General features: G+C 43.6%; 1 protein-coding gene and 1 long non-coding RNA gene across 2 annotated transcripts in view; one reads left to right on the plus strand and one right to left on the minus strand.

Annotated features, from left to right (window-relative positions):
- The window catches only part of LOC109289065, a 23,788-nt gene extending 7,677 nt beyond the window's left edge, over nucleotides 1-16,111 (plus strand). The window contains exons 4-5 of the long non-coding RNA XR_002095285.1: nucleotides 11,912-13,462; nucleotides 15,066-16,111. This is a non-coding gene — a long non-coding RNA (uncharacterized LOC109289065). The remainder of the gene's footprint in view (nucleotides 1-11,911; nucleotides 13,463-15,065) is intronic.
- Nucleotides 499-1,645, minus strand: DNAJB8 (DnaJ heat shock protein family (Hsp40) member B8). Its single transcript, XM_019504950.1, has one exon. The coding sequence runs from the start codon at nucleotides 1,410-1,412 to the stop codon at nucleotides 717-719; it is 696 nt and encodes a 231-aa protein (XP_019360495.1). The 5' UTR covers nucleotides 1,413-1,645; the 3' UTR covers nucleotides 499-716.
- Nucleotides 16,112-22,246: the final 6,135 nt, after the last annotated feature.

Genomic DNA, 22,246 nt, shown 5'->3' on the forward strand with positions numbered 1-22,246 from the left:
TTTTTTACTTTTTTTAAAACTTTTTTTTTTTTTGGTGTTTTTTTTTTTTTTTTTTTGTAAATGTGAACCTAGTGCATGTTTTACCACCCAGAATGATTGATGTTCTTCACTTAGCCTTGGGGCAGTTTCTGTGGCCATGAAGAGTTCCTTTGTTTCATCTTACTGGCACACTTCAACCTTGAAAAGAAGAATCTGTCTCCAAGGATGAAAAAAGATTGCACAGTTCATGCTGCTTGAGTTCTTGATACCTGTGCTAAAACTATTAATAAGACTACCTTTTGTGATGTATGCTGTCTGTCACCTAAGAGGTGGACATCATCAACTCATTTCCCATGGGTCATAAAGAAGGTTGAACTAAACTCACACTTGAAACCTGGTAGAAAGGTTGGTTTTCTCACCAGAGTCATTTAATCTCTTTAAAATAACCAGCTTAATCTCTTTAGTAAGCTAGGAAGGCTGGTTTTTTTCCTTTCCAATACTTACTATTGAGACTTTTATTAGGTTTACTAAAATTATACTTGAAGAACATATCTATATACCTTTACCTGCAAAGGAATTGTTCCAACTAATGCAAAAGTCAGCACCCCTTGTGTCACAATTTCAATCAAGCTCTTTATTACCTCTACTTGCAGTAGATCAGTAAACACAAGTTCATCTGAGGTCTTCCAAACAGCTTGCATTTAACTTTTCTGTGCACGTGCATAGTAAGTGACTAGCTAGCATTTCAGCTGTTCCATCCCATTTATTTTGATGGATGTCAACTGGCCATCTTCTTCCACTTCAGTTCGTTCTTGTCCATTCTCGATGATTTTCCTGGTAGTGATTTTTCTGCCATTGACAACTTCGGTAGAAGTTGAGACTGATCTGAAATTGTTTGACCCATTAGTGTCACCTCCAAAGGACCTGCAGGAAAATGTAGTGTGCTCACCGGGTTGGAATGAACCAAATGACATAAATGACTGTGTAAAATCAGGAAACACATCAAAGCCAGCAAAGCCAGGTCCTCTTCTATGGTCTCTGTATCTGTTTTCACTACCATTCCCATCATTGTCAAGTGAACTGTCCCAGAAATCTTGTACAAAGGGGTCCATTCCTCCAAAAAATTCCCTGAAGATCTCTTCTGGGTTACGGAATACATAGTCAGAACCAAATGGGCTGTAGTAGCCTCCAGTAGCACTTCCCCCTCCTCTCTGCCTACTTTCATTGGTAGATCTGTCGTATTTGGAGCGCTTTTGGGGGTCTGATAAAACTTCGTATGCTTCAGCTACAGCTTTGAATTCCTTTTCTGCCTCTTCCTTGTTGTTAGGATTCTTGTCAGGGTGCCACTTTAGTGCCAGCTTTCGGTAGGATTTTTTAATATCATCTTGAGAGGCATTTTTTTGCAGTCCTAAAACTTTGTAATAATTCACCATCCCAAATGGAAGTTGGATGGATTTGGAAGTGCTATCTTTTCTCTTTCCTCTACAACACGGTGTCCTGAGGCATTCAGGAGCCAGGGAATCCTATTTCTGCTTGCTGCTTCTCACAGCCTACTGATATTCCTCAATTTGTCTTTTGATTTGTTCAGTTCATCTTTGGGTTTGTTTAGTGCTTTGATGTCATGAAGAAAAAAGTCATTTAAATTTACCCTTTGATTTTAAGACAATTACTGTTGAGTAGCGGACTGTGACATCAGAGGCAAGTCAGCCAATCATAATGCAGTTGACTGCAGTTCACATCTTTGCATACTTCAGTGGCATTGGTGCATATGATATACAAGTTGTCACAGGTGTCTCACACATTTATAAATATTATACTACATGCTTATGATGATGCAACTGTGAAATACAGTTCTCTGATGCTATTGCAGCTGTGACATGACTATATTGTATTGTATTCTGTTAGCCCAAAGTTTTTGAAGTATCTATAAGATATGCACTAGGGCCACAATGCTCCTCTCACACAGATGTAATGCCATTGATAATGATGGAGTAACTCCTGATTTCCCGTCATAGGCTATGAATACAGGATGGCCTGGGAGGCAGTGACTCTGAAAAGGATTTGGGATCATGATGACTAATCATCTGAACATGAGTTTCCAGGGTGATTTGGTGGCCAAAAGAGTTAGTGCAATCCATGGATGTATAAGAAGGGGACTATGGAGTAGGGAGGTCATGTTATCTCTGCATGTGAGGCTCTGATGTGACCAACCATTACAGGAATACTGGGTGTGTCTACACATGTGCTTTAATGTGAAGTAGCCTATTTTACTGCACATTAGAACGTCATGGGGAAGACCATGCTAATATACTAATTCACAGTAAAATTAGGCTACTGTGCATTAAGCATCACTAAAAAGCAATGTGCTTTCACAACTGTGCATTAGGACAGCCTAATGCTCATTTAGTTAGTACCTCACATTAGAGGTACTAAACTTAATATGCAATAGCAAAAGTGCATTAATGAACATGTAGACACACCCACTGTGTCTTGTCTACGTGTCCATGATTCACAAAGAATGTTGATCAGTTAGAAAAATTTCAGAGAGTGGCCACAGGAATAAATCAGGGATTGAAAAATAGGCCTTGTAGTAAGAGACTCAAAGGGTCCCTGTTTAGCTTGCCAGAAAGGTAGAGGGATAACTTGATCATAGCCTATACATATCTACATGGGGAACAACAAATCAATAACAGGGGGACTATTAGTCTTAAAGGTTTAACTAATCCAATAGTATAATGGCCAGAAGTTCAAGCTAGACATGTTCAGACTAGAAATCAGAGACATCTTTGCGCAATTCAAAGTGAGGGCAGTTACCCATTGGAACAACTTTCCTCAGGCTGGAATGAATTCTCTATCATGGACATTTTTTTCAAATGAGATTGCATATTTTCCTAAAAGATTTCTTTTACTTCAAACAGGAATTAGTTCAGGAAAGTCCTATGACCTAGATTCTCTCACTGGTCCCCTCTGAATTTTTAGCCTGAACAGCCTGTTTTTAAAAGACTTCAGCTTCCATTTCAACAGCAGAATCAGTAAATGGATTTTCAAGAATCCAGTTCAGTAAAGTGCTCTAACTCTGTGCCCTGCCCTGTTTTGAAAATCTGTTCCCTATGACAACATGCACACCACTGTGTCCAGGTAACCTGTGGTTATCTGAACCCTGATTATGTACATTCAGGGTACTACATTTGTTACATAGGATACTGCATCTGTTTCTGTCCCTTAAATTTGCAATAACTTTAGGAACTGAAAATTTCTTGGTATTACATTGATTAACTGAAGGTTTTGAATGTCCCTTTGGTCATTAGGACAATCAGAAATTAGCTGTCTATGTGATGTCATCAACTCATATCAACAGCAGTATAAATTGCAAATCATTATTTCAGGTTACAAATTCTACACATTTGGAAGATAACAACAATCTTCCGTGCTAGTGACTGCATAGTTTTCATTATTCTGACCACATGGTAACTCAATGGGTAAAAAGCAGAGAGAGACTAAAAAGGGACAGAAATAGAATAGAAATGATAGAGACTGAGGAAAGTGGGAGTCGGGGTTCCTGAAGCCTGGTTTCTTTTTTTTTGTCACTGACTTGCTCATTCTCCCTCTGACTACAATTGTCAACTGCTTTGAGATCCTTGGATGAAAGATGCCTCTCAGGTACAAATTGTTTGATAGGAACAAAATTTTTCTGATGATCTCTTGAGTGCATGGTGGCCAGCTGCACTGCTGGTGCATACTCAGTACATGGCAAGGCAGTAGACCCAAATGGGAAATGGCATCAGTTCTTGGAAAGTGGCTTCCCTCAAAGGAAGTGAAGGTGGTTTGAAAGCTGGCCTATTATGAGAGAGGGGCCTTGGGATGAAAGATTTTCTGCTTTGTTTTGTTCTCTTGTGAGTTAGCGATGAGCCAGTGCTAGGGAGCAGTTTATGATGTAATATCTAGATCCAGCTATAAAAGTGCAGTGAAGCTCAAGAGACTGGAACGCAAGGAAACATAGGGAACTTGCATCAAAGGAGGGTGAATTCATCAGATACTCAGTGTGATAATGGGGATTCTTGGGCTCTGCCTTCTTTACTGATGTGGCCTGACTAGTTGGAGAAGGAGTGTACTTTGGGGATTAATTAATTTGGTGAAAGCTTTTGGTTCAGGAAACCATTCCATGCCACTGTGGTAAGTTAGGTTTCTACCCCCTGCATCTGAATTTGAAATTCAGATTGGGTCAGCAGATGGAGAGAAGTGTCCATGTAGTTACAAATGAAAGAATGGGACACAAAGAGAGCAGAAAGGTAGGACTGGCTGGATGTACTTATATGTAAACTCATGAGGTTCACCAGCCACTGGTGCCTAAATTCCTTTTGGAGATTAAGTACAGAATGTTATTTTCTCACTTCCCTCCTCAGGATTTCACAGCTCCTGCAGTGATTGAGCAACTGTTTTTTATAGTTCCATCACTCTTCATTAAGGAAGACTCCTTTCCCTTTCTTCTGTATGTTTTAAGAGGGGACACCAAGTTGTAAGATTCTTATGGCTGGGTATAGTATTAGGGTCCATACTCCAATATGCAGGACCCTGTCTTCCTACACATGGGGCTTCAAGTGGAAACACTTGGTGGTTTTTTTATTGATCTGGAAAATAAAATAAAGTGAATGTTAGCTTTCACTGCCTTGTGATCTTGCAACTGCTCTTGTGCTTAAAATAAATAACTAAAATCAACAGGATTTAATTTAATGTGCTGAAGTGTCAAACTGACATGCCTGGAGAGTAGAGGCCTCTGTAATTGACTAATCATTCTGAACGTTCTGAAATTGTCTTGATGGATGTATTTCGTTTCACTGTGGAACAGACTCCTCAGCTACTCACAGGTTGCACCACAGGAAGGAATATGTCTTGCATCCTAATCAACCCTTGACCATGTGGCAGCTCTTACAGCTGATATTGAGAGCAACTTTAAGAAATGAGAAAAGGTTGGAATGGTTCTAGTTGACCTAACAACAGCCTACGACATAGTCTGGCACCCAGACCTTTGGTATAAGCTACTTACTATGCTACCAAACAGAATTCTGGTTAACTTTATCAGGGAGAGGACCTCAAATTGGCCCTTTACTTTGAGTACATCATGCAGAAAGACCGGTTGTCACAAGAGACTCAGGAATGAAGAACCACAAGGCTCTGTCCTAGCTCCCACCCTGTTTAACATCTACATGGCAGACTATGTAAGCCCCGCATTGACTAAATACATGTATGTAGACAACCTGGCACTTGCTGCTGCCAGTAATCACATATCATCAATAGAGGTCAAATTGAATCGTGACATGGAACTCCACTTCCTACCTAAAACAGTGGTGATTGAAGCTGAATATACAAAAGACCACTTCAACACTTTTTTTACCTGAGCAATCATGCCGCAAATGCCAAGATAAGAGTTGTCGTGGAGGGAAAAGAGTTACCTTTTGAGAAGACACCAACCTACCTGGGTGTCACTCTAGACAGAAGCCTAACCTTCTGCCACCATCTGGAGAAGTTGAGGCATAAGGTAACCTCCAGGGCAGCAGCCATTAAGAAACTAGCTGGTACAACATGGGGAGCCAACTTCTGTATCTTGAGAACAACTACATTAGCCATGGTTTGTGCACCAGCAAGATACTGCCTCCCTGTGTGGGCAAATAGCTCCCAGACCTGCAAACTGGATAGTGCCCTGAATTCTGCAGTATGAACAATAAGTGGCTGCCTGGTATACATGGAACAAGAAAACATGTTCATCTTGGCAGGAATCCCCCCCTCATAACATCAAGAGGTCTGGAATACTGCTTGACCTGCCACCAAAGCCCAACAGGAAGATCATCCACTACATGACATGATTGAAAAATATCCAACGCAGAAACTTCTAATAAGCAGAAAGCCCTTACCAGTATCTGCCAGAAGCATCACAGAGAAAGCAGGAGACACAATACTGTCAACATGGCCCCAGAGAAGTGGGAAGTGCAAAGGAATAACAACCACACCCCACTACACAACTACATATAACCACCATCCTCACACCTTCCTGGCCATACACTCCCACGTAAGGCATGGGTAAACCAGAACTGACTGCAATTAGGCTATGGAGCTTTCAACAAAATCAAACATAAAATGGACTTTATAAACTCACCATCATGCTACTGTGGCAAAGGAGATCAGACAGCCCAGCATATACTAACTGACTGCCCTTTGTGGTTTACCAGAGGGAGCGAACAGTCTGAAAGACTGCAGTAATATTGATGGATCTACTCTTAAATGGTTGGAGGAATTGACTTTCTGAAGTCATAAGCAAGAAGAAGAGGCCTCTCTCATGAGATCAGGAGAGTGATACATTTCTCCTCTCTCCATTGGTGTTCTTCATAGAAGAGGTCCCATGAAGGCTGGGAAGAGAATTTCATGATCTATGTAATCCTTGGCCTCAGCTGATAGCCTCATCCAATGAGTTTGATAGGACACGGTAGTTTTTGTGGTACTTGCCCACTAGAGGATAAATGACCTACCAAAATCACCTCTCATGGGCTCCCAAACAGTGTTAGTAGGTGGAAACAGCTTTTGGTCACCACCAGCAAGGGCCAACATTTTAAGGACTCTAGACAAAACTACCAAAATAATCCTATACTTATGTCTAATGTGTCCTTTCTCTCTCATAGCAAGGGGAAAGACTCAGTCAGAGGACAGCCAGGAGGCAGCAGATAGGCTAATTACACCCCACCTGCCCCTAGTTACCTCAGTGGTCCTGTCTATCAGTGACCCAGCTGGCCCCAGTTGGCCCCAAACTCATCCTTCCAGACTCTAGCCTGGACCCCCTTGCTCCAGACCTTCTGGCTCCTGACCCCTTTGCTCCAGACTTGCCAGCTTCTGACCCACCTTGTTCCTGACTCTAGTCCAGACCTACATCTTCTGACAGCTGGCTCCTGGCTCAGGGCTTCAGTTTGTTGATTGCCTGTGACCCAGTCCCTTATAGTCCCAGCTATATGTTCGGGACTCCCTGACTAGTGCCTCCAGTCTGGATCCCTGCTTCCTTATCCTGGTTTGTGACTCTTCCACTGTGACCACTCAAATCTCAGTTCCTTATAGACCTCAGCCTCTCTGCGTCTGATCCCCTGGGCTGTGACCTTATAGAGTCAAGACCACCTACATCCCAGTTGTACCCTGTAGGAACAAACCTGAGCAACCTGTTGGGAAGATGCCAGTGCGCTTTTAGCCAAAATCTGTCCCACCAAAACCAATCCATCTTGACTGCAGCGGGTAATACTACATATAGACAGAAGGAGATCATTCTAACATCTTCAATAGTGACATTGGAGCAGTGTCTTCTCTCAGCGTGGCCACAACACTTGCCTTGATGATGAGCATCCATAAAGTCTCAGACTCTCTGGCGCACTAGATTATCTGTTGTGGATAGGAGTGCATTTACCCATCTGAAATGGAGGAAGTGTTTTTCCACTGTCCTACAGCACTGCCAGTCTGTCTGCTGCAGGCGTCAGAGATTAGTAGTGATCCAACTGAGGGCGACTGCTATAAGCCAGAAGGGATCGCAGGGGAAGGAGGAGGAGAGAAAGAGCAAGAGAGAGAAATCAGAGAAAGACATGGTTGCATTAAGTTACTAGACCCAAACTAGCCAGGCAGCCCCATCCCTAGAAACCGAGGCTTTGAAATGAGAAATGTTTTTCATATCTTAAATCTCAAGTACAAACAATAAAAACCAGCCCAGGCTGTGTTCTTTGAAGAGAAAGTACGAGTGACCTGAGCAGTGGTTATCAGTAGCGTCATTAAGATAAACCCTTAACATGATTTAAAGCATCCGAAACTGAAGGCAGCACTTTCAGATACTAACAAAATGGTCTGACATTGGGGATGAAAATCAATAGTAATCTGATGTCACTAAAAATACTCAAAAGTGTCCCATGGCTGATGGAGGTGAGATTAGTGTAAATATTTGTATTCTAATCAGTGGCACGCGAGGGCTGGAGGCGGCCTCTCTGTCTATTTAATTAATGGAGTGGCTTTTTAAAAGGATCCTAATCATATGTGATTGTATCTGCTTATCAACATTTTTGCTAATTAGATGATATGGAGGCAGTCGTTCTGCTAATTCCCTCATCCGAACAGCATATCCTGCACAGATAAAGTACAGTCTCTTTTTAATAAGAAACAATCATGAGACGGACTAACCTTAATGGTGCTCATTATCCTTGGATCTTGGGGGTTTTAACTCCCCTCCCCTTCCTTAGTTTCCTGCTCTAGCATGCCAGATGGGAGAGTGTCTGCAGCCCTTTCCCATCTCCCCCAGTTGCATTTTAAACATTGTCACACCATGGGGAAAGTGTCCTGATGACTGAGGGTCTCATATTATAGGGCCCTCTCCATTATGTTAGCACAAGCAGGCAAGTGAATTCTTCTGGCCAATAGTGCTGGGACTGAAAAGTAGATTTGGATTAGAAATTAAGAAAAGAACCATCCCAAGATGAGTCCTGAACCTTCGTCCAGCCCTACCTCTGACCCTTCACTTCCACCCAAATCCTGAGCCTCCAGTGATGGGCCCAGTCAAAGCTTTGCACACAATGCCAACAGACCCTGAACTTTACTCCCAGCCAAAGAGTTTGCTGGAGCTGTGAAAGCCACTTTTTTGTTTTCTTTTGTTTTAAAAGGGGTTGGAGGGTCAGCACGCAAAGGGTTTATTGGCAGGCCAGCCATCCCGTGGCAAGGCCTGGGCCCTTTTATCTGAAACAACATGAGTCCGAGACATTTGCTCTAAGTACTTTGACTATCCAAACAAACAAGGGTCACACTTCACTCCACCAGTCAAACTGTCATCAGATTCTTCACCCCACTGTGGCCCCCCCCCCCCCCCCGAGGGGATATTGTACACAGCTCCTTCCTGCCTTTCCAGAGGGGATCTCACGAGATGGTTTTCCTCAGGAGAACTGTTGGAATCTATTGCTGGGAGAGCAGGGGGTGCAGCTGGTCCTTACCCCGTGGGGAGTACGGTGTGCACCCTTCTGGAGTGTTAACAAAAAGATCCAGCTGCCTGGAGAAGATGCGACAAACCTAAGAAAAGATTGACCCAGCACAGCTTTTCTTTTCTTCCTGAAACATGAGCTACACCTCCGTGGGCTTAACTTCTCCTAAACAGATCTAGCCTCCACATAGCCAAGCCAGCGAACGGGATAGACGGGAACCACAGGGATATGCGCTTGCTGTGTTGTTTGGGAGGTCAGGAGTTTGCCTGCTGTTTTTGCAGCTGCAAACATTGTGCAGAAAAGGTTTAAATGACATAGATTCCAGCCTGCCCCTGCTGTAGGAGTGAGAGGAAGTTTCTGTGTGTCCCATATGGTGATATTCATGTATTAGCTGCTGGACGATAAAGTGCTGGGTCATGGGTGGCAAAGTGGTTGTTGTGAACATGAGGAAGAAGGGTAGTTCCAGAAGGCTGAATGAACTTGTGGATGCTCAAACTTGCTATGACATAAGGGTGAAAAGAGGATCCAGTTTTATTCAGGTTAAGCCTGAGTTGGGGTTGAGCCCCAAGCAAGATTTGAGCTTGGAAACAGTAATATCTCAGGAATTTTGAAGACCAAGGGGTTAGGGGACTATAGGCAGTCCTCGACTTACAACGTTTCAAGTTACAACATTTCATACTTGCAACATTTATAAATTGACACCCTGTTTCAACTTTTTGACATTGGTTTCAACTTTACAACGCTTGATCCGACACCACACCACATCAGCGAACAAGTTCGTTGCGTCACCCATCTCCCTGGAGAACATCTGTCCAAACTTCCTTGGACACTTTCTTTAAGAAAGCAGACAAGACTCCAGAAAAACCTGCAACCAAGACTCCTGAGAAGACTCCAGTCAAGGGCCCTTCAAAAAATCCAACCAAGAACTCTTCTGAAAAGTCCAGCAAAGTCACCTCAAAGAAGTCCTTTCAAATCAATTGCTATTTACAATATAAATACATTAATGTAACTGTATTACTTATCTATAATGGATTAAGTACAGAATTCCTGGTTATTTTTGGTGAAAATAAGGTACTGGGACCAATCCCACATTATAACATTGTTTCCTATGGGAAAATCGGTTCTGAGTTACAACGTTTCGACTTAAGACATGGTTTTCAGGAACCAATTGTGTCGTAAGTCTAAGGACTGCCTGTACTCACATTCAAGAGATGGCTGTCATTTAGACCTGGATCCAAGCTGTAGCTGTAGTGCTGTTACATTGGGAAATAACCATCTCTGAGATCATGTTGCAAGGGCTGGATACTTTCCAGAGGTGTTACTTGCCACTTGAAAGGGCATTTGTACATGACTCGAGATTTCCCATTTATGCCACCACACCTATGTTTGTGTTTGCATGAGCGGGCATGGCAGCTCTCAGCAGTGGCACCATAGCATAGCTCTTTTACTAGGGCTGCACGTAGCCCAAGTATAACAACAATTAGGCTGTGGATTCTGGGGATTTGCCTGTTCTGTCCTAGAGCCTTCTTTCCTCCAGGGTCAATTCTGATGAATAACAGAGTTCCCGTCTTAAAAAAACAGTCCTCTCTCCTTGCCAGAGAGGAAGCTTTGCAAGGCTTCAAGACGATGTACCATCTGAACGGTAAATGCCAGCATTTTAAACTTCACTGTACAAAGTAGGGCACCGGACTTGAGAGAACAGGTGGGCAATTTAAAGAGGATGGTTTTACTTTGGAGTGGGGAGTAGAGGAAGACAAAATTCCCACATCTAAATAGTCAAACACCACTGCCTAGGGCTTGCCTAAGGAAAACTTCTAAATGTGGCTGCTGCAGGAAGCTGGGAGCAGAGGAATTTCCACTCTTCTTCAGTGAAGATTTAGTCCAAGTTTATTGCTGAGATTAAAAGACTGAAGAATATAAATTGTAAATGTGATGACTTAAGAGCTCATAAATTCACTATACAACCCTGTTATAGAGAGAGCTTATGTGCAGTCTGGCCAGGCTCCCTAGTACTTGTAAGCATGCTCTCACACACGCCACTTCTAAGAGCCCAGATGCAGCCTGTGTTGGCTTCAGTGGACTTACGTATACACAGAAATGAGGAACTGCCCACACTGGCACCTGGCACACAAGCATATACACCTAAAACTGCACACAGATTATTCATATGATGGGACACGTGCCCATATTTTAATTATGCAGCTCTTCTTTGCTGCCTGAGTTTTTTCCACATGTGTCAAAGTGCATAAAAAGCAGCCAGGCTATTCCTCTGGATGTTTTGCAGCAAAATCACTAGCAACCCTACAGAGAGATTCCCTTGGTGTAACTGAAGTGAGGCTGTGAACTGCTCAGCCACCTTGAAGAGGACATTTATCCCTGTATAGTGAAGAACAGTATGTAATGTGTCCCCTGCATTGGAGAGGAATGATTTGCATTTACGTAACAACTGCCACCTAGGGTGCTTCAAGGGGGAAACTGTTGTTACCCCCATTTTGTATGTAGGGAAACAGGCATTAAAGGAGTTGCTCACAGTCACCAGATGAGTCAGCTGCATGGTCAGCTTTAATGCTTTTGAACTGCAGATGTGGCATGAGGTCCCCATTCAAATGATCCCGTAGCCTTCCTCAAAAAGCAAAAATGCCCCCTCAGGTCCTGCGTTATTCCCAACTGCAGCTTGTGTTTTCTCATCAGTCTGACTTCATTTTTACCGTGAGGAGGATAAGGAGAGCTGTTCATATGAGTATTATATTTACTGGGCATTGCAATGGCAAGGGGAGAGTTACCCATGGGGTTGCTGCTGGTCCCTTCCCACTCTCACTGGCCCTCAGAGTCTGAAAAGGCCCAGAGTTCAGAGCTCACCTGAGAGGCAAACATCCTTTCTTATAAGAACAATCTGACTTCTCTTGGGGAAACACCATTGGGACCCATTGTATTTTCTTCTCTTACAGGAAAGATAAGCAATTGAAAAGCCAGTCTGCTTGATGGAAAGAGTCATCCTGATACTGTCCAATGTCAAAGATTCCCCTGTTGGCTGGTTATGGCTGACCAGGACAGCAAGAGCAAGGGATGGCATAGCTGAGAGCTGAGAAAAGGAGTTACTGTTTGGCGTCAGAATGGAGCCCTCTTAGGATGGAAGCTGGCAGTCAGTCAGAAGAACTGGGGGTGAAAAGTATTAGAAACCAGGATGTCAAGTGAAAGGCTCCTGGCACTTTACTCTATGGGAGCCTCTGAATCATTCACAGTAAAAATCCAGGTCCTGTTTTCTCTGCCTGGATGTTCAGAACCAGCTTTTCTGAAGGCCAGTGCTAGATGTTCATGCACACGTATATCTAACGTGGGTACGCATGTACTGCAATGGCACGCATAAATCTGACATTTGTAAGAACCTGTCTCTCTAAGTATGAGGTTCAGTTTCTGAGTGCAACAAAAGTTCTGGGAGCCAGGTCTGCAAACGTACAGTTAAGCCGCCTTTCTGCAGCCCAGAATTGCCCACAGCATTTCCCTGCAAGAAGTGGGGTAGGTAGACTTCCAGGGGATCCTTGTTTAAAATGTCTCCTCTATAGAGGATCCAAGATAAAGGAAGGCAGCTTCCATGAATACAGGCCTGCTGTGCCAGTGGTCACACTGAATCTCAGAGGTGGCTGTCTCTTAGTGATCCTTTATACATACTTTAGGTAGCAAAGCAATTTTGCATTGAAGATGTTTTATAAGTGTGTCCTATTACTAAGGCATTGGGGCATGTCTGGTATAGCTTCCTAGACTCTCTTTCGTCATAGGGAGTCTTTTGCATAAAGAATCAGGGTGGGGAGAAAGGCCATTTTACTTTTTTTTTTTAATCACTGTAATCTGTTTTTATGTACATTCTACCCATGGAGGGTGTGTGTGTGTGTTTAATGTCTGCAATCTGTAGAGCTGGTTTTGCAAATAAACAAGCCAGGGCTCTGGGTCCCAGGCCACTGGGGGCCCCCAAGAGGCTAAGTTAGTTCAAGTAAGCCAATATGTAGCTGGCAGGGAAGAAATAGGGGCCAGCCATGTGTTACCTCTGCCTGTGCTCCCCACAAGGCTCTGATAATCTGTGTGTGTGTGTGGAACTGGATCTATGCACAACTGCATATGTCTTAGTGTATTGTGTAAATGCAACTGCACATGGTGTGATTTAATGACAATGTGATAATGGAGTCAAGAACAGGCAGAATACAATGGTCCCACCATCTGCTAGAGTTTATGATACAACCTGGCATCTTAAATATCTTTAAGAATATTTTGATTTGTTGAAATCCTTGAACCCCGTTTCCCATCAGACCCAGGAAATCATTTGCAAATTTAACCTTAAATGCTTAAAGCTCACAGTCTCCACCTCTCTGCTTTAGATGACAATTATAACTGCCATTTGTATAGATTCCATTCTGAAGCTCTGGCCTACATAACAAGTGACAAGAGAAGACGAAAAGGGGGTAAAAGACAGAGAAAGAAACAAATTTGAATGTATATTTGTGGAGGTATGTGCATGTATATAATTCCCTGTAAAGCTTAAACATGCATGCATATCTGTGTACAGATGTAAGCATTTATATGTGTGCTCTGTCTGTGCGTGTGTGTGTGTGTGTGTGCACGCGCTCTCTGTGTGTGCATGTTAATATCTCTTGAAACAATAGACACTCCTCATATTTGCTAGCATTTGCTGGAGCCTCCTGTTCAGATACTGGTTTGTTATCAGGTTGCAGCAGGCATTCCCATCTAATCAAGGATCTGAGCCCCTATGAGCCACCACATGGGGCCTTCAAAGCACTTCCCTGAGCCTTGAATCTGCATTCCCTTTCTGATGAGGGGGGCCGAGAGGGATAAAGAGGCCCAGTGTCTCCAGAGGTGTCATTCCTCATGCAGGCTGGTGCATCTGGAGAACTGGCTTCACACCTCAAAGCAAGGAGCAGAGTGCCATACCTTTAACCTGTTCCACAGCAAGAGAGAGGAAGGGGAGGTTATATCACAGGCACCTTTTGCTACAGTGGTAATGGTAAAGGACCTGAAAGAAACATGAGCCCTCTTCAGTCCTTATGTTCAGCCCTGTGAAAAGTGAAAGGCTAGCTCTGGGTTCCTTGGGTATGTGTTACAGTCTGGCACTCTTTGGCAGTGTGCGTTCCAGCCTATTGGTGCTGTGAGAATGAACAGTAGCTATAGAAAGCGGACAGCTGGCACCCAGAGCCCTTTATTTTTTAAGGATGAGTCAGAAAAGGTTTTTAAAATCTTCTTTCCACCTCTGCTTCCCTAGAACTGAAATGTGACGGCCACTAATCTTATGTGGCTCATAACTGCAAATGGATCTGGAACTAATTAATTTGACAGCGCTGTGGCTGCTTGCCTTTGCACCAAAATCAATTAAGGAAACACATATTTCCCCCTTCCCTTTTGCGGGGAGGAAGAGAGGAGAGGGGGGACAGCTAAGACTTGAGCGTGTTTTCACAGGACTCCCCAGGGATGATCTGAGCTTGGGAGCACAGCGAGAGGAGATTAACAATGTGGAGAGACGACGCTCAAGACAACAGGAGCGGAAGCGCTCCCTTGGGTCCAGTGGCGGTGGGAAAGCTTGATTGCCACATACGGCAACGCGGCAGCCTCTGCAGCTTTACCCCTGCTGGGTTCCCTGAAGACACCCAATGAATTGTCATTCACTTGGTGGCAGAGAGGGTGGTGGAATTGGCTGTCACTCTGCTGGAGCACATTTTATTTGCATGACGAATGAGTTCCTCCAGACTGAGGAGAAAATTTGGGCTGCAGCAGGGAGCCGTGCCAAGAGAGGGCAAAGGTGCTAATTAGAGATTTTTGGCAAGTTGTTGGTGGGGCCCAGATTTGCATCTGTTTGGGACAAGAGCCCCACCCATGTGCAATGGAAGCATTGTACACCATTGCTATTTCTAAGTTAGTATGAATAGAAACAGTTGCCCTTCCTGGGGTTTGCAGTGTGTTGTGTTACCATCTGAGAACTGTCAAGTTATACAGCCATATTTGATCTATACCTTGCAACTGCCTGCATCAAGATGTAATATCTTACCAAATCCCTGTTCTCTTCCCACCCTCATACACATTTTTCTCCTCCTCTTGCAGACATAGAAATGCTGATCCACAGTGCCAGGACAATCAAGAAACCAGCCCATGTGTGTATCACAGTGGTTCTCCATGCCAGGCAGGAAGCCAACTGAGAAGAGGCTGCAGGTGAAATTCCTGCTCACTGTTTTATGCCTCTTTGGGCCTCAGGACTAACTAGATGAAAGGGATCTGGCTCCCACATGAAAAAATACAGGTTCTTGGGGAGCGTGGTCAGATTGTGGCAACTTTCTGTAGGAGCTGAAGCAAGTCACAGACAGTTTGCACCCTGGGCCATGTTTTTGGTGATTAAAAGCAATCATCTCCTGGACATATTGTGGGTGGAGACGTCTGGGTTGGCTGGACAGAACCTATTGAGGATTAGTCCTTTAAATGGCTCCATTTGGCCAGTATCACCTCCTTAGATCTATATTGAAATGCCCTTCTATTAATAAATAACTCCATTCTCCATTCTCCCATCCCTGAAGCTCACGTCTAAGTAAGTGGGAATCTGGGTTTGGTTTTTATAGACATCAGAACTAGATTTTATCTTTATTAAGGGTTCTCTCCCCACCCCTCCCCCAACCTTTGTTCCATGGCACTGAACAAATCAATGGGAAGTAAAGAAAAAAACCACTGGATTTTATTTTGCTGTGATTTATCTCACCCAGAGAGAGTCACTCTTTTTTAAGTCGTGAAAAATGCCTATAAAGAAGCCCAGTTTCTCCCATTGCAAGAAGGATTTGTCTTTAGCACTAAATCGGAATGAATGATTTGTATTTAAAGTAAATGAGAGATTTACCTTTTTTTAAGTCATTGGGGTTTTTTTCATGCTCATTTAATATCCCTATTAAAATGTTCTTGGATGCATTCCTGATTTTAAACCATTCAATCAGTATTGGCATATTTTTTACTTAATTGAATCATGAACATTCCTCTGAACACATTTGATTTTTGAAATATGCTGATTAGTTTGATTGGTCAGATAATTCACATGGTACAGTTTCTGTTCTTTGACTGGATAACTGTGCAGTCCCTGGCAGGAAAACTGGTAGACATAAATTAAAAATTTGATTCCCATGCATACATTCATATGTGGCTTTGAAATTTGATTTTTCCACCAACTGGCCTAATAATAAAACTCTCTCTCAAATAGCCAGAAGAGGAAAACACAACAGTAATGCAAAAATGTATAAGAGTGAATTTATTTAAAATGGGACTGTTTGAAGACTGATGTCTTAAATGTTTCTGGGTGTAATAAAAGCATTAGCATAGGAAAATAGGAAATTTTATGCTAGAGTGATCTATCAAGTCTTGTATCTAGCTTTAAAACTGGTTTATTCAGAAGAAGGCAGGAAACAAAAATTTTCCGAAGAAGAAATATTCCAAAGAAATATTGGTTTCTTCAGAAGAAGGCAGGAAAGAAAAATTAAACCCAGATTATACTCAGTCTGGCCAGTTGTGTAAGGCTGTTTTGGAGGGAGGGTAGGGAGGCAGGCTGGAAGAATTTCTTCCTGACCCCTGCAGACAAACAGTCTATGCCCTGAAGCATGAGGTCTATTACCTTTATCTTAGCTTACAAATCTATAAATGTCATCGGCTGTAAAGTTACCCAGCCCTTTATATAGATAGATATACACATATGCAAAAATCACTGTACTAATAAGCATGCTGAAGCTGCTTAGAGGTGAACATTTGTATCTGTTTTTTAAAGTGAAAAAAAACACAAATAAGAACTCCAAGACATAAACAAATCCAGGTCAGTAGCGCAATATCTGCATGGAATTTATATTGTTCCTAGTATGTAACAACTTCTGCGTAAACCACATCATCTTTGTGAGGAAGTAGATCAGTATTAGAGTTTTAGAGTTAGGTAACTTTAGACACAGAACAGTGAACAGCTGGAAAAAGGTTATATAGCTAGCCAAAAGCTAAGCAAGTAAACTAGAAGGCCTATGGTTGATGTACCTGAACGTTGATGTACCTGCATTTCAACTTGGTGTAATGTGTCTGACCAACTGCCCAGGGACAAGTAGTCTCTATTTTGTAATAGCGAAGTTTTGGCACCAGCTTTTTCCCTACACCAGCCTAACGTGCATCAGGATCTTCCTTGGTATCACCAGCTTTGATGGGGTTGGGGTGGGGGGATTTGGCTTCCATGGGCCATTTAGTCCACAGTTGGTGCCAGCTATGGTGGGGGCATGCTCTCCCTAAGTACTGGGCTCACACTGTCCAATTGGGCAGCCCTCACCTGGCTTGAAGTGGTGACCTAGCCAGCCATGAATTAACGTTCACCTTTACAATAACTTCCTTCTAATCTGACCAGCCATCGATTACTGTAGTTCCTAAATGTTTGCAGTTCAGCTGTCAAGAACCATGTTGAAGATTTGTTATTTGTCTTGTAGTTGTTGAGGCGCGTACCTAAAGGAGCTTATAGGGAGCTCCATCCTTTAAGCTGGTTTGCATGTATGCTGTTAAGGTTAGGGAACCAGGAAGGATTTGCTTTGGGTTTGTATAGTTCTGGCAACATAAAATCCTCCCCTGTTCCAAAGCGGGCTGCTGGACAAACTAATGAGAAGCAGCCAGGTTCTTCCCTCCCTTTGACCCCTCTGCCCCCCACCATGCTCTGAAGTTGGTCTTTGGAAATGCCTGACAGCTGCGGTCAGTGAAACTGGGGCTTAGCAAAGCTCATAGAACTTCAGTGACTTAATTTAGAGGCTCCTAGAACTATCTTGTGAATGTTTTAAACCCATTTCCTAAGGCTGATTCATTTGTGGGGGGAACACTATTATTTTTCTGATTAGAGAGCAGCTTATAATGTACGTGTGGGATAGAAGATCCACTACCTGCCCTCATGCTCAAATGCTGGTATAAGTGTTTGCCCTGTGTAAGGCATATGGCCTGTACTTCTTTTTATTAGACCTTCTCTGCTATTCTGTACTTCCCTCAGCCCCCCATACATTCCCTCCCTCTCTAAATCTATCAGATTGGGACCTCTGCAGATCTTTGAGCCAGCTGGCAAGATGCTAGAGACCTTGGAGTGATCCCTCACAATGGCTCCAAAGTTCTCTGTCCCATCCCCTTCTCCTTTTCCCTCGTGAGAGATGCAGTTGACCTCTGTTGTGGAGGGCAGCCTTGCCACTAAGATCAGGAGAAACTGGCAGCAGGGACGTGGTCCACGGAGCCAGGGCTGGAAGCAGAGAATTCTCCAGGAAGTGAATGCCTGAGTCTGGCCAGCTTCTGTCCCGCATTTAAACTTCCATAGCCCAACATCAAACATGTCATTGCAGACTGAGCCCCCACAGGCCTGACAGAGGAGCAAAAAGAGAGGGCTGGAGGCAGCAGATCCTAATCTTTATTAAATAAGAACAAAGCTTATGCCGGCTAATGAGAAAAACAAACCGATGAAAGATCTGGCGGGCTCCTCGAAAGGACACAAAGAAATTCTCTTCTGACAAGGGCTTGCTAAAAATATTCCATAATATTCATTTTGCCGGCAAAGGCTTCACAGGCCCAATTTGGTGCTTCTGCTTTGGAAGTCCCCATGGGCATTCCTGAGGGCAGAATCCGGCTCAGAATTCAGATGAAGACACTTTGCTCTGTGTAGGACTTCCCGGGCTATGGAAAGCATACCTGGACAGCAGTAGACTTTGGGGGTATAAATTTGATTGCCAGCTGGACTTTCCCTCCTTCCTTTCAATCCATAGGCTCACAGAAGGGCCCCTTGTTAAGTTTAGGATGTGCCTGTAAGGGACATAGACACCACATGTCTGCTCAGGTCTTCTTCTGTACGGAAACTTTGAGCACCAGCTGGAAAAGGCCTAATATGGGTATCTGTTGAAGGATGCTGTCTATATAATAGGAATTAGCACGTCTGTCACAATGGATTCACGTTAGCTGTAATGCATGTTTGTTCCTTCTCCCATACACGCCTGTGTATCATAGGGTAGGTACTTTCACTGATGAACATGATGCTTCCCTAGCAGAAAAAGACAATGCTTCAGTCACCTTATTAATCTTGAGTAATACATGTTCCCTTCATGTGTTTGGGTTGATGTGGGTCCTCAGCAGACCAGTATATAAGGACATTTCTGTTTCCTCTATGTATGTAACAGCATAATATGAAACTTTGAGGGTGATCTGCAGAGATATGGGCATCTTTTGCAACAAAACCCCAAACCACATGAAGCAGACCTGATTTTATGTTTTGTTATGAACTCAAAACTCAGACCACACACACACAGAATCATTCACTGAGGGCCATGACTCTTGTGAGGGATCATCATGGAGTGACCCAGAGTCTGGAAAAGATCAAAAGGGGAAATAATATTTGTATGAAACCCTGTGAGAAGCTGCTAAGCGTTAAAGAGCTCTAGTAACGTGGGGTGACTCAAGCAACCTGAGTGATCCCAACCCACCTTGAAGCTTCCCCATTATAGCCTACTGTGAGCCTCAGAAAACCCAGAAACGGGTATTTTGTCCATTGATTTTTATCTTAGAGACATCTGAGTAGATGTGGGTCTCTACCCATAATTTGGTTTAGAGAACCCCCAAACTTCCCAACCAGCCCTTTTTCTAGACTGAGCTGAATCAAAACCCAGGTCTTGACCACCTTTGAACTTTGAGGGAATTTGGTTCTGGATCTGGACTTTATAGTTTGGTTTTGAAGGCAAAGGGAGTTATGTGATTAGAGCCTGCATTTATTTTCTGGCTCCATCACCACTGACCATGAAACCACAGCCACTGCTTTAATGTACTGTGGCTGAACTTACTGCCGGCAGGTCAGAGGGGACATAATTTACTTGGGCTTTGATGCATTTGATACAGTTTGTAAGAGGGAGGATGGGAAGCAGAGGGGAGAGGAGGTGGCAGAGAGGGAAGAACTTTGCCTTTTTACGTTAGAACTGGATTAGTACAAAGCTGACAGAGCCATTTCCTAGCCAAGAGGGACGTAAGGATAATGAGAAGGTTTCAGCAGAGCAAGTGAGGTTCTGTTTGCGTAGATTGATGCAGACTGTAGGAATCAGGCTGATCATGTATTTGCAGACCCCTCTTTATCTTTACATCTCTCATGAGGAGCTTCAGGTGGTGGGTTGTATTATTTGTCTTCTTTGGAGCTCTGTGTTACTGGAGGAACTTCTAAAGCTTGAGTGGGACATGTATCTGAGGCAGAACTCACCTCTCTGTAGTCAAATGTAAAAATATTTGCATTTCCATAGCACCTTTTCCATGAAGATCATAAAGCAAACTTATTAATGAAACCTTACAACCTGCCTTGCGTCCCTGAAACAACAAAGTATAATTGCCCCTATTTTACAGAAGGGTATGCTGAGGTACAAAGAGGTGACATTTTTGAGACTAGAACCCAGGCATCCTAACTCTCAGTTCACTACTCTAAACATTGGCTAGCACTGAGTTCTTGCAAATATGAAGGTATTAAATAGGAAAATCAACCTGGGATTGAAGTTCTCTCTCTCTCTCTCTCTCTCTGTCTCTCCCTCTCTCCTGTTTTATTTTAGAGTTGGATTGAGTCAGATCTCCTGACCTACTGGCTGGCTGTGCATCACTGCCAGACACTAGTATCACCCCAGAAATAAGAAGAGTCACACAAGAGCAGGGTGAATCCCTCTGCCCCCCAGCCCTTGCCATTCCTAAGAATGAGAATGCATCTGGTCCTCAAGACGGGAGGGAGCACATGCCTACTGATATTGATACTGATCTGGGTTTTAGTGTTGGCACTCATTCCCATAGTATCTTGAGCCCATGCGAGAACCATATTTAGGTCCCTTGCAAAATGATTGGCCTGATCACGACTGAGTCAAGAGTAGAATGCAAAGTATTAGTGAGTATGTATCTAGGTGGCAATGACTTTGAATCACATCACAAAAATTCACTGCGCTGCAAGCACTTTGGCCTGCGTTTGGTGTATTGGCATCCTTGTATAACACAAGAAGTTCTCCCTCTTTTTGGAATGAAATTCCCCATCAGAGCTGAAATATCCCACACTCCAGCTTGTGTCTGGATGGGTTGACGTTTCTGCATAGGAAATGGGCTAGCGGAAGCCAAGAGCAACGACTCTTGTGGTTTTAGTTCTCACACTCCCCTGCTGGTGAGAAATTGGACCTGTGAGTCCCCAGACTTCAGCCTGTAACTGCAGAGAGGAAAGGTGTTTGGAACGGAGCAGGATTGGGAAGATTGTCCCAGAACAGCAAGGGGCTAAAATAGCTAGTAGAGGAATGGAGTGGGTTTAGGAAACACAAAAGACTCAGGATGTTCAGGAGCTCATTGTACATTAATATTCTCTGCAAAATGAGGGGTGTACATTTCATTGCTATCTCCTTGGACTTTTCGGTATATGCCGTTCATTTCACATAGATGTCACTACTGCCTTATGAGTGCTCCTCCGAGCCAGTCAGTTAAATGGAGCTAGTGCATTATAGTAATGGAGTAACTGTATAAAAACAATGAAATCCAATCTCTTTAAACTGATTTGATGTCTGCCCAAACCACAACATTTCCTGCTAATGGCTTCCTTCATTTTGTAACCGTGATCTCCACCTGATCAGATTACAGCTGTTTTTAATTACAAAGCTAATAGAGTTTGTAGACAGTGCCAGGCAGACAGCGCATGCCCTGTGCAGCCAGGCACTAGGGGGAGGAAAAGGGGGGTGCGGGTCTTAGTGACTGTGTTAACACACGCAGCCCATCAAAGCTGACTGTCAAAACACTGAGAGGAGGGGACTAGAGGAGATGATAATATTTTCAGACGTGCAGCCAGCATATTGGCCCCCTGGCTTGTCTGTGTGAAAACAAACTGAGCTATGAGTTGCGTGAATAGAATTTCATTCCCTCTCTGCTTTCTGAGTGCTATTTCCTTGTCCTGCTGGCCTGTCTTTTGGGTGGCTACCTTGGTGCTCTGTAGATGCTCAGTGCTGCTCAGTGAGTGGTGCTCAGCTCAGTGCTGCTCAGTGAGTGGTGCTCAGCTCAGTGCTGCTCAGTGAGTAGGGACAGCGCGATTCAGGTCCCAGTGGTGGAAACCTAGAATGATTCCAGTGAAGGCTGTGGACTCCACCAGCATAAATGAATTGGTTGGAAGCTTCGGGGAGGGGTTGAAGATAATTTTGAATTACTTCATTGATGATGAACAGGAGCAGCAGCCTACAATAATATGAGTAGTATGGAAAAAGAGATGACCACATAAG

This window comes from Gavialis gangeticus, unplaced genomic scaffold (assembly GCF_001723915.1).
Source record: "Gavialis gangeticus isolate Ggan-Ray unplaced genomic scaffold, GavGan_comp1, whole genome shotgun sequence".
NCBI classification, from domain to species: domain Eukaryota; kingdom Metazoa; phylum Chordata; order Crocodylia; family Gavialidae; genus Gavialis; species Gavialis gangeticus.

Excerpts from the sequence above, each read along its gene's own strand:
- DNAJB8 (XM_019504950.1), bottom strand. The coding sequence starts at position 1,412 with ATGGTGAATTATTACAAAGTTTTAGGACTGCAAAAAAATGCCTCTCAA.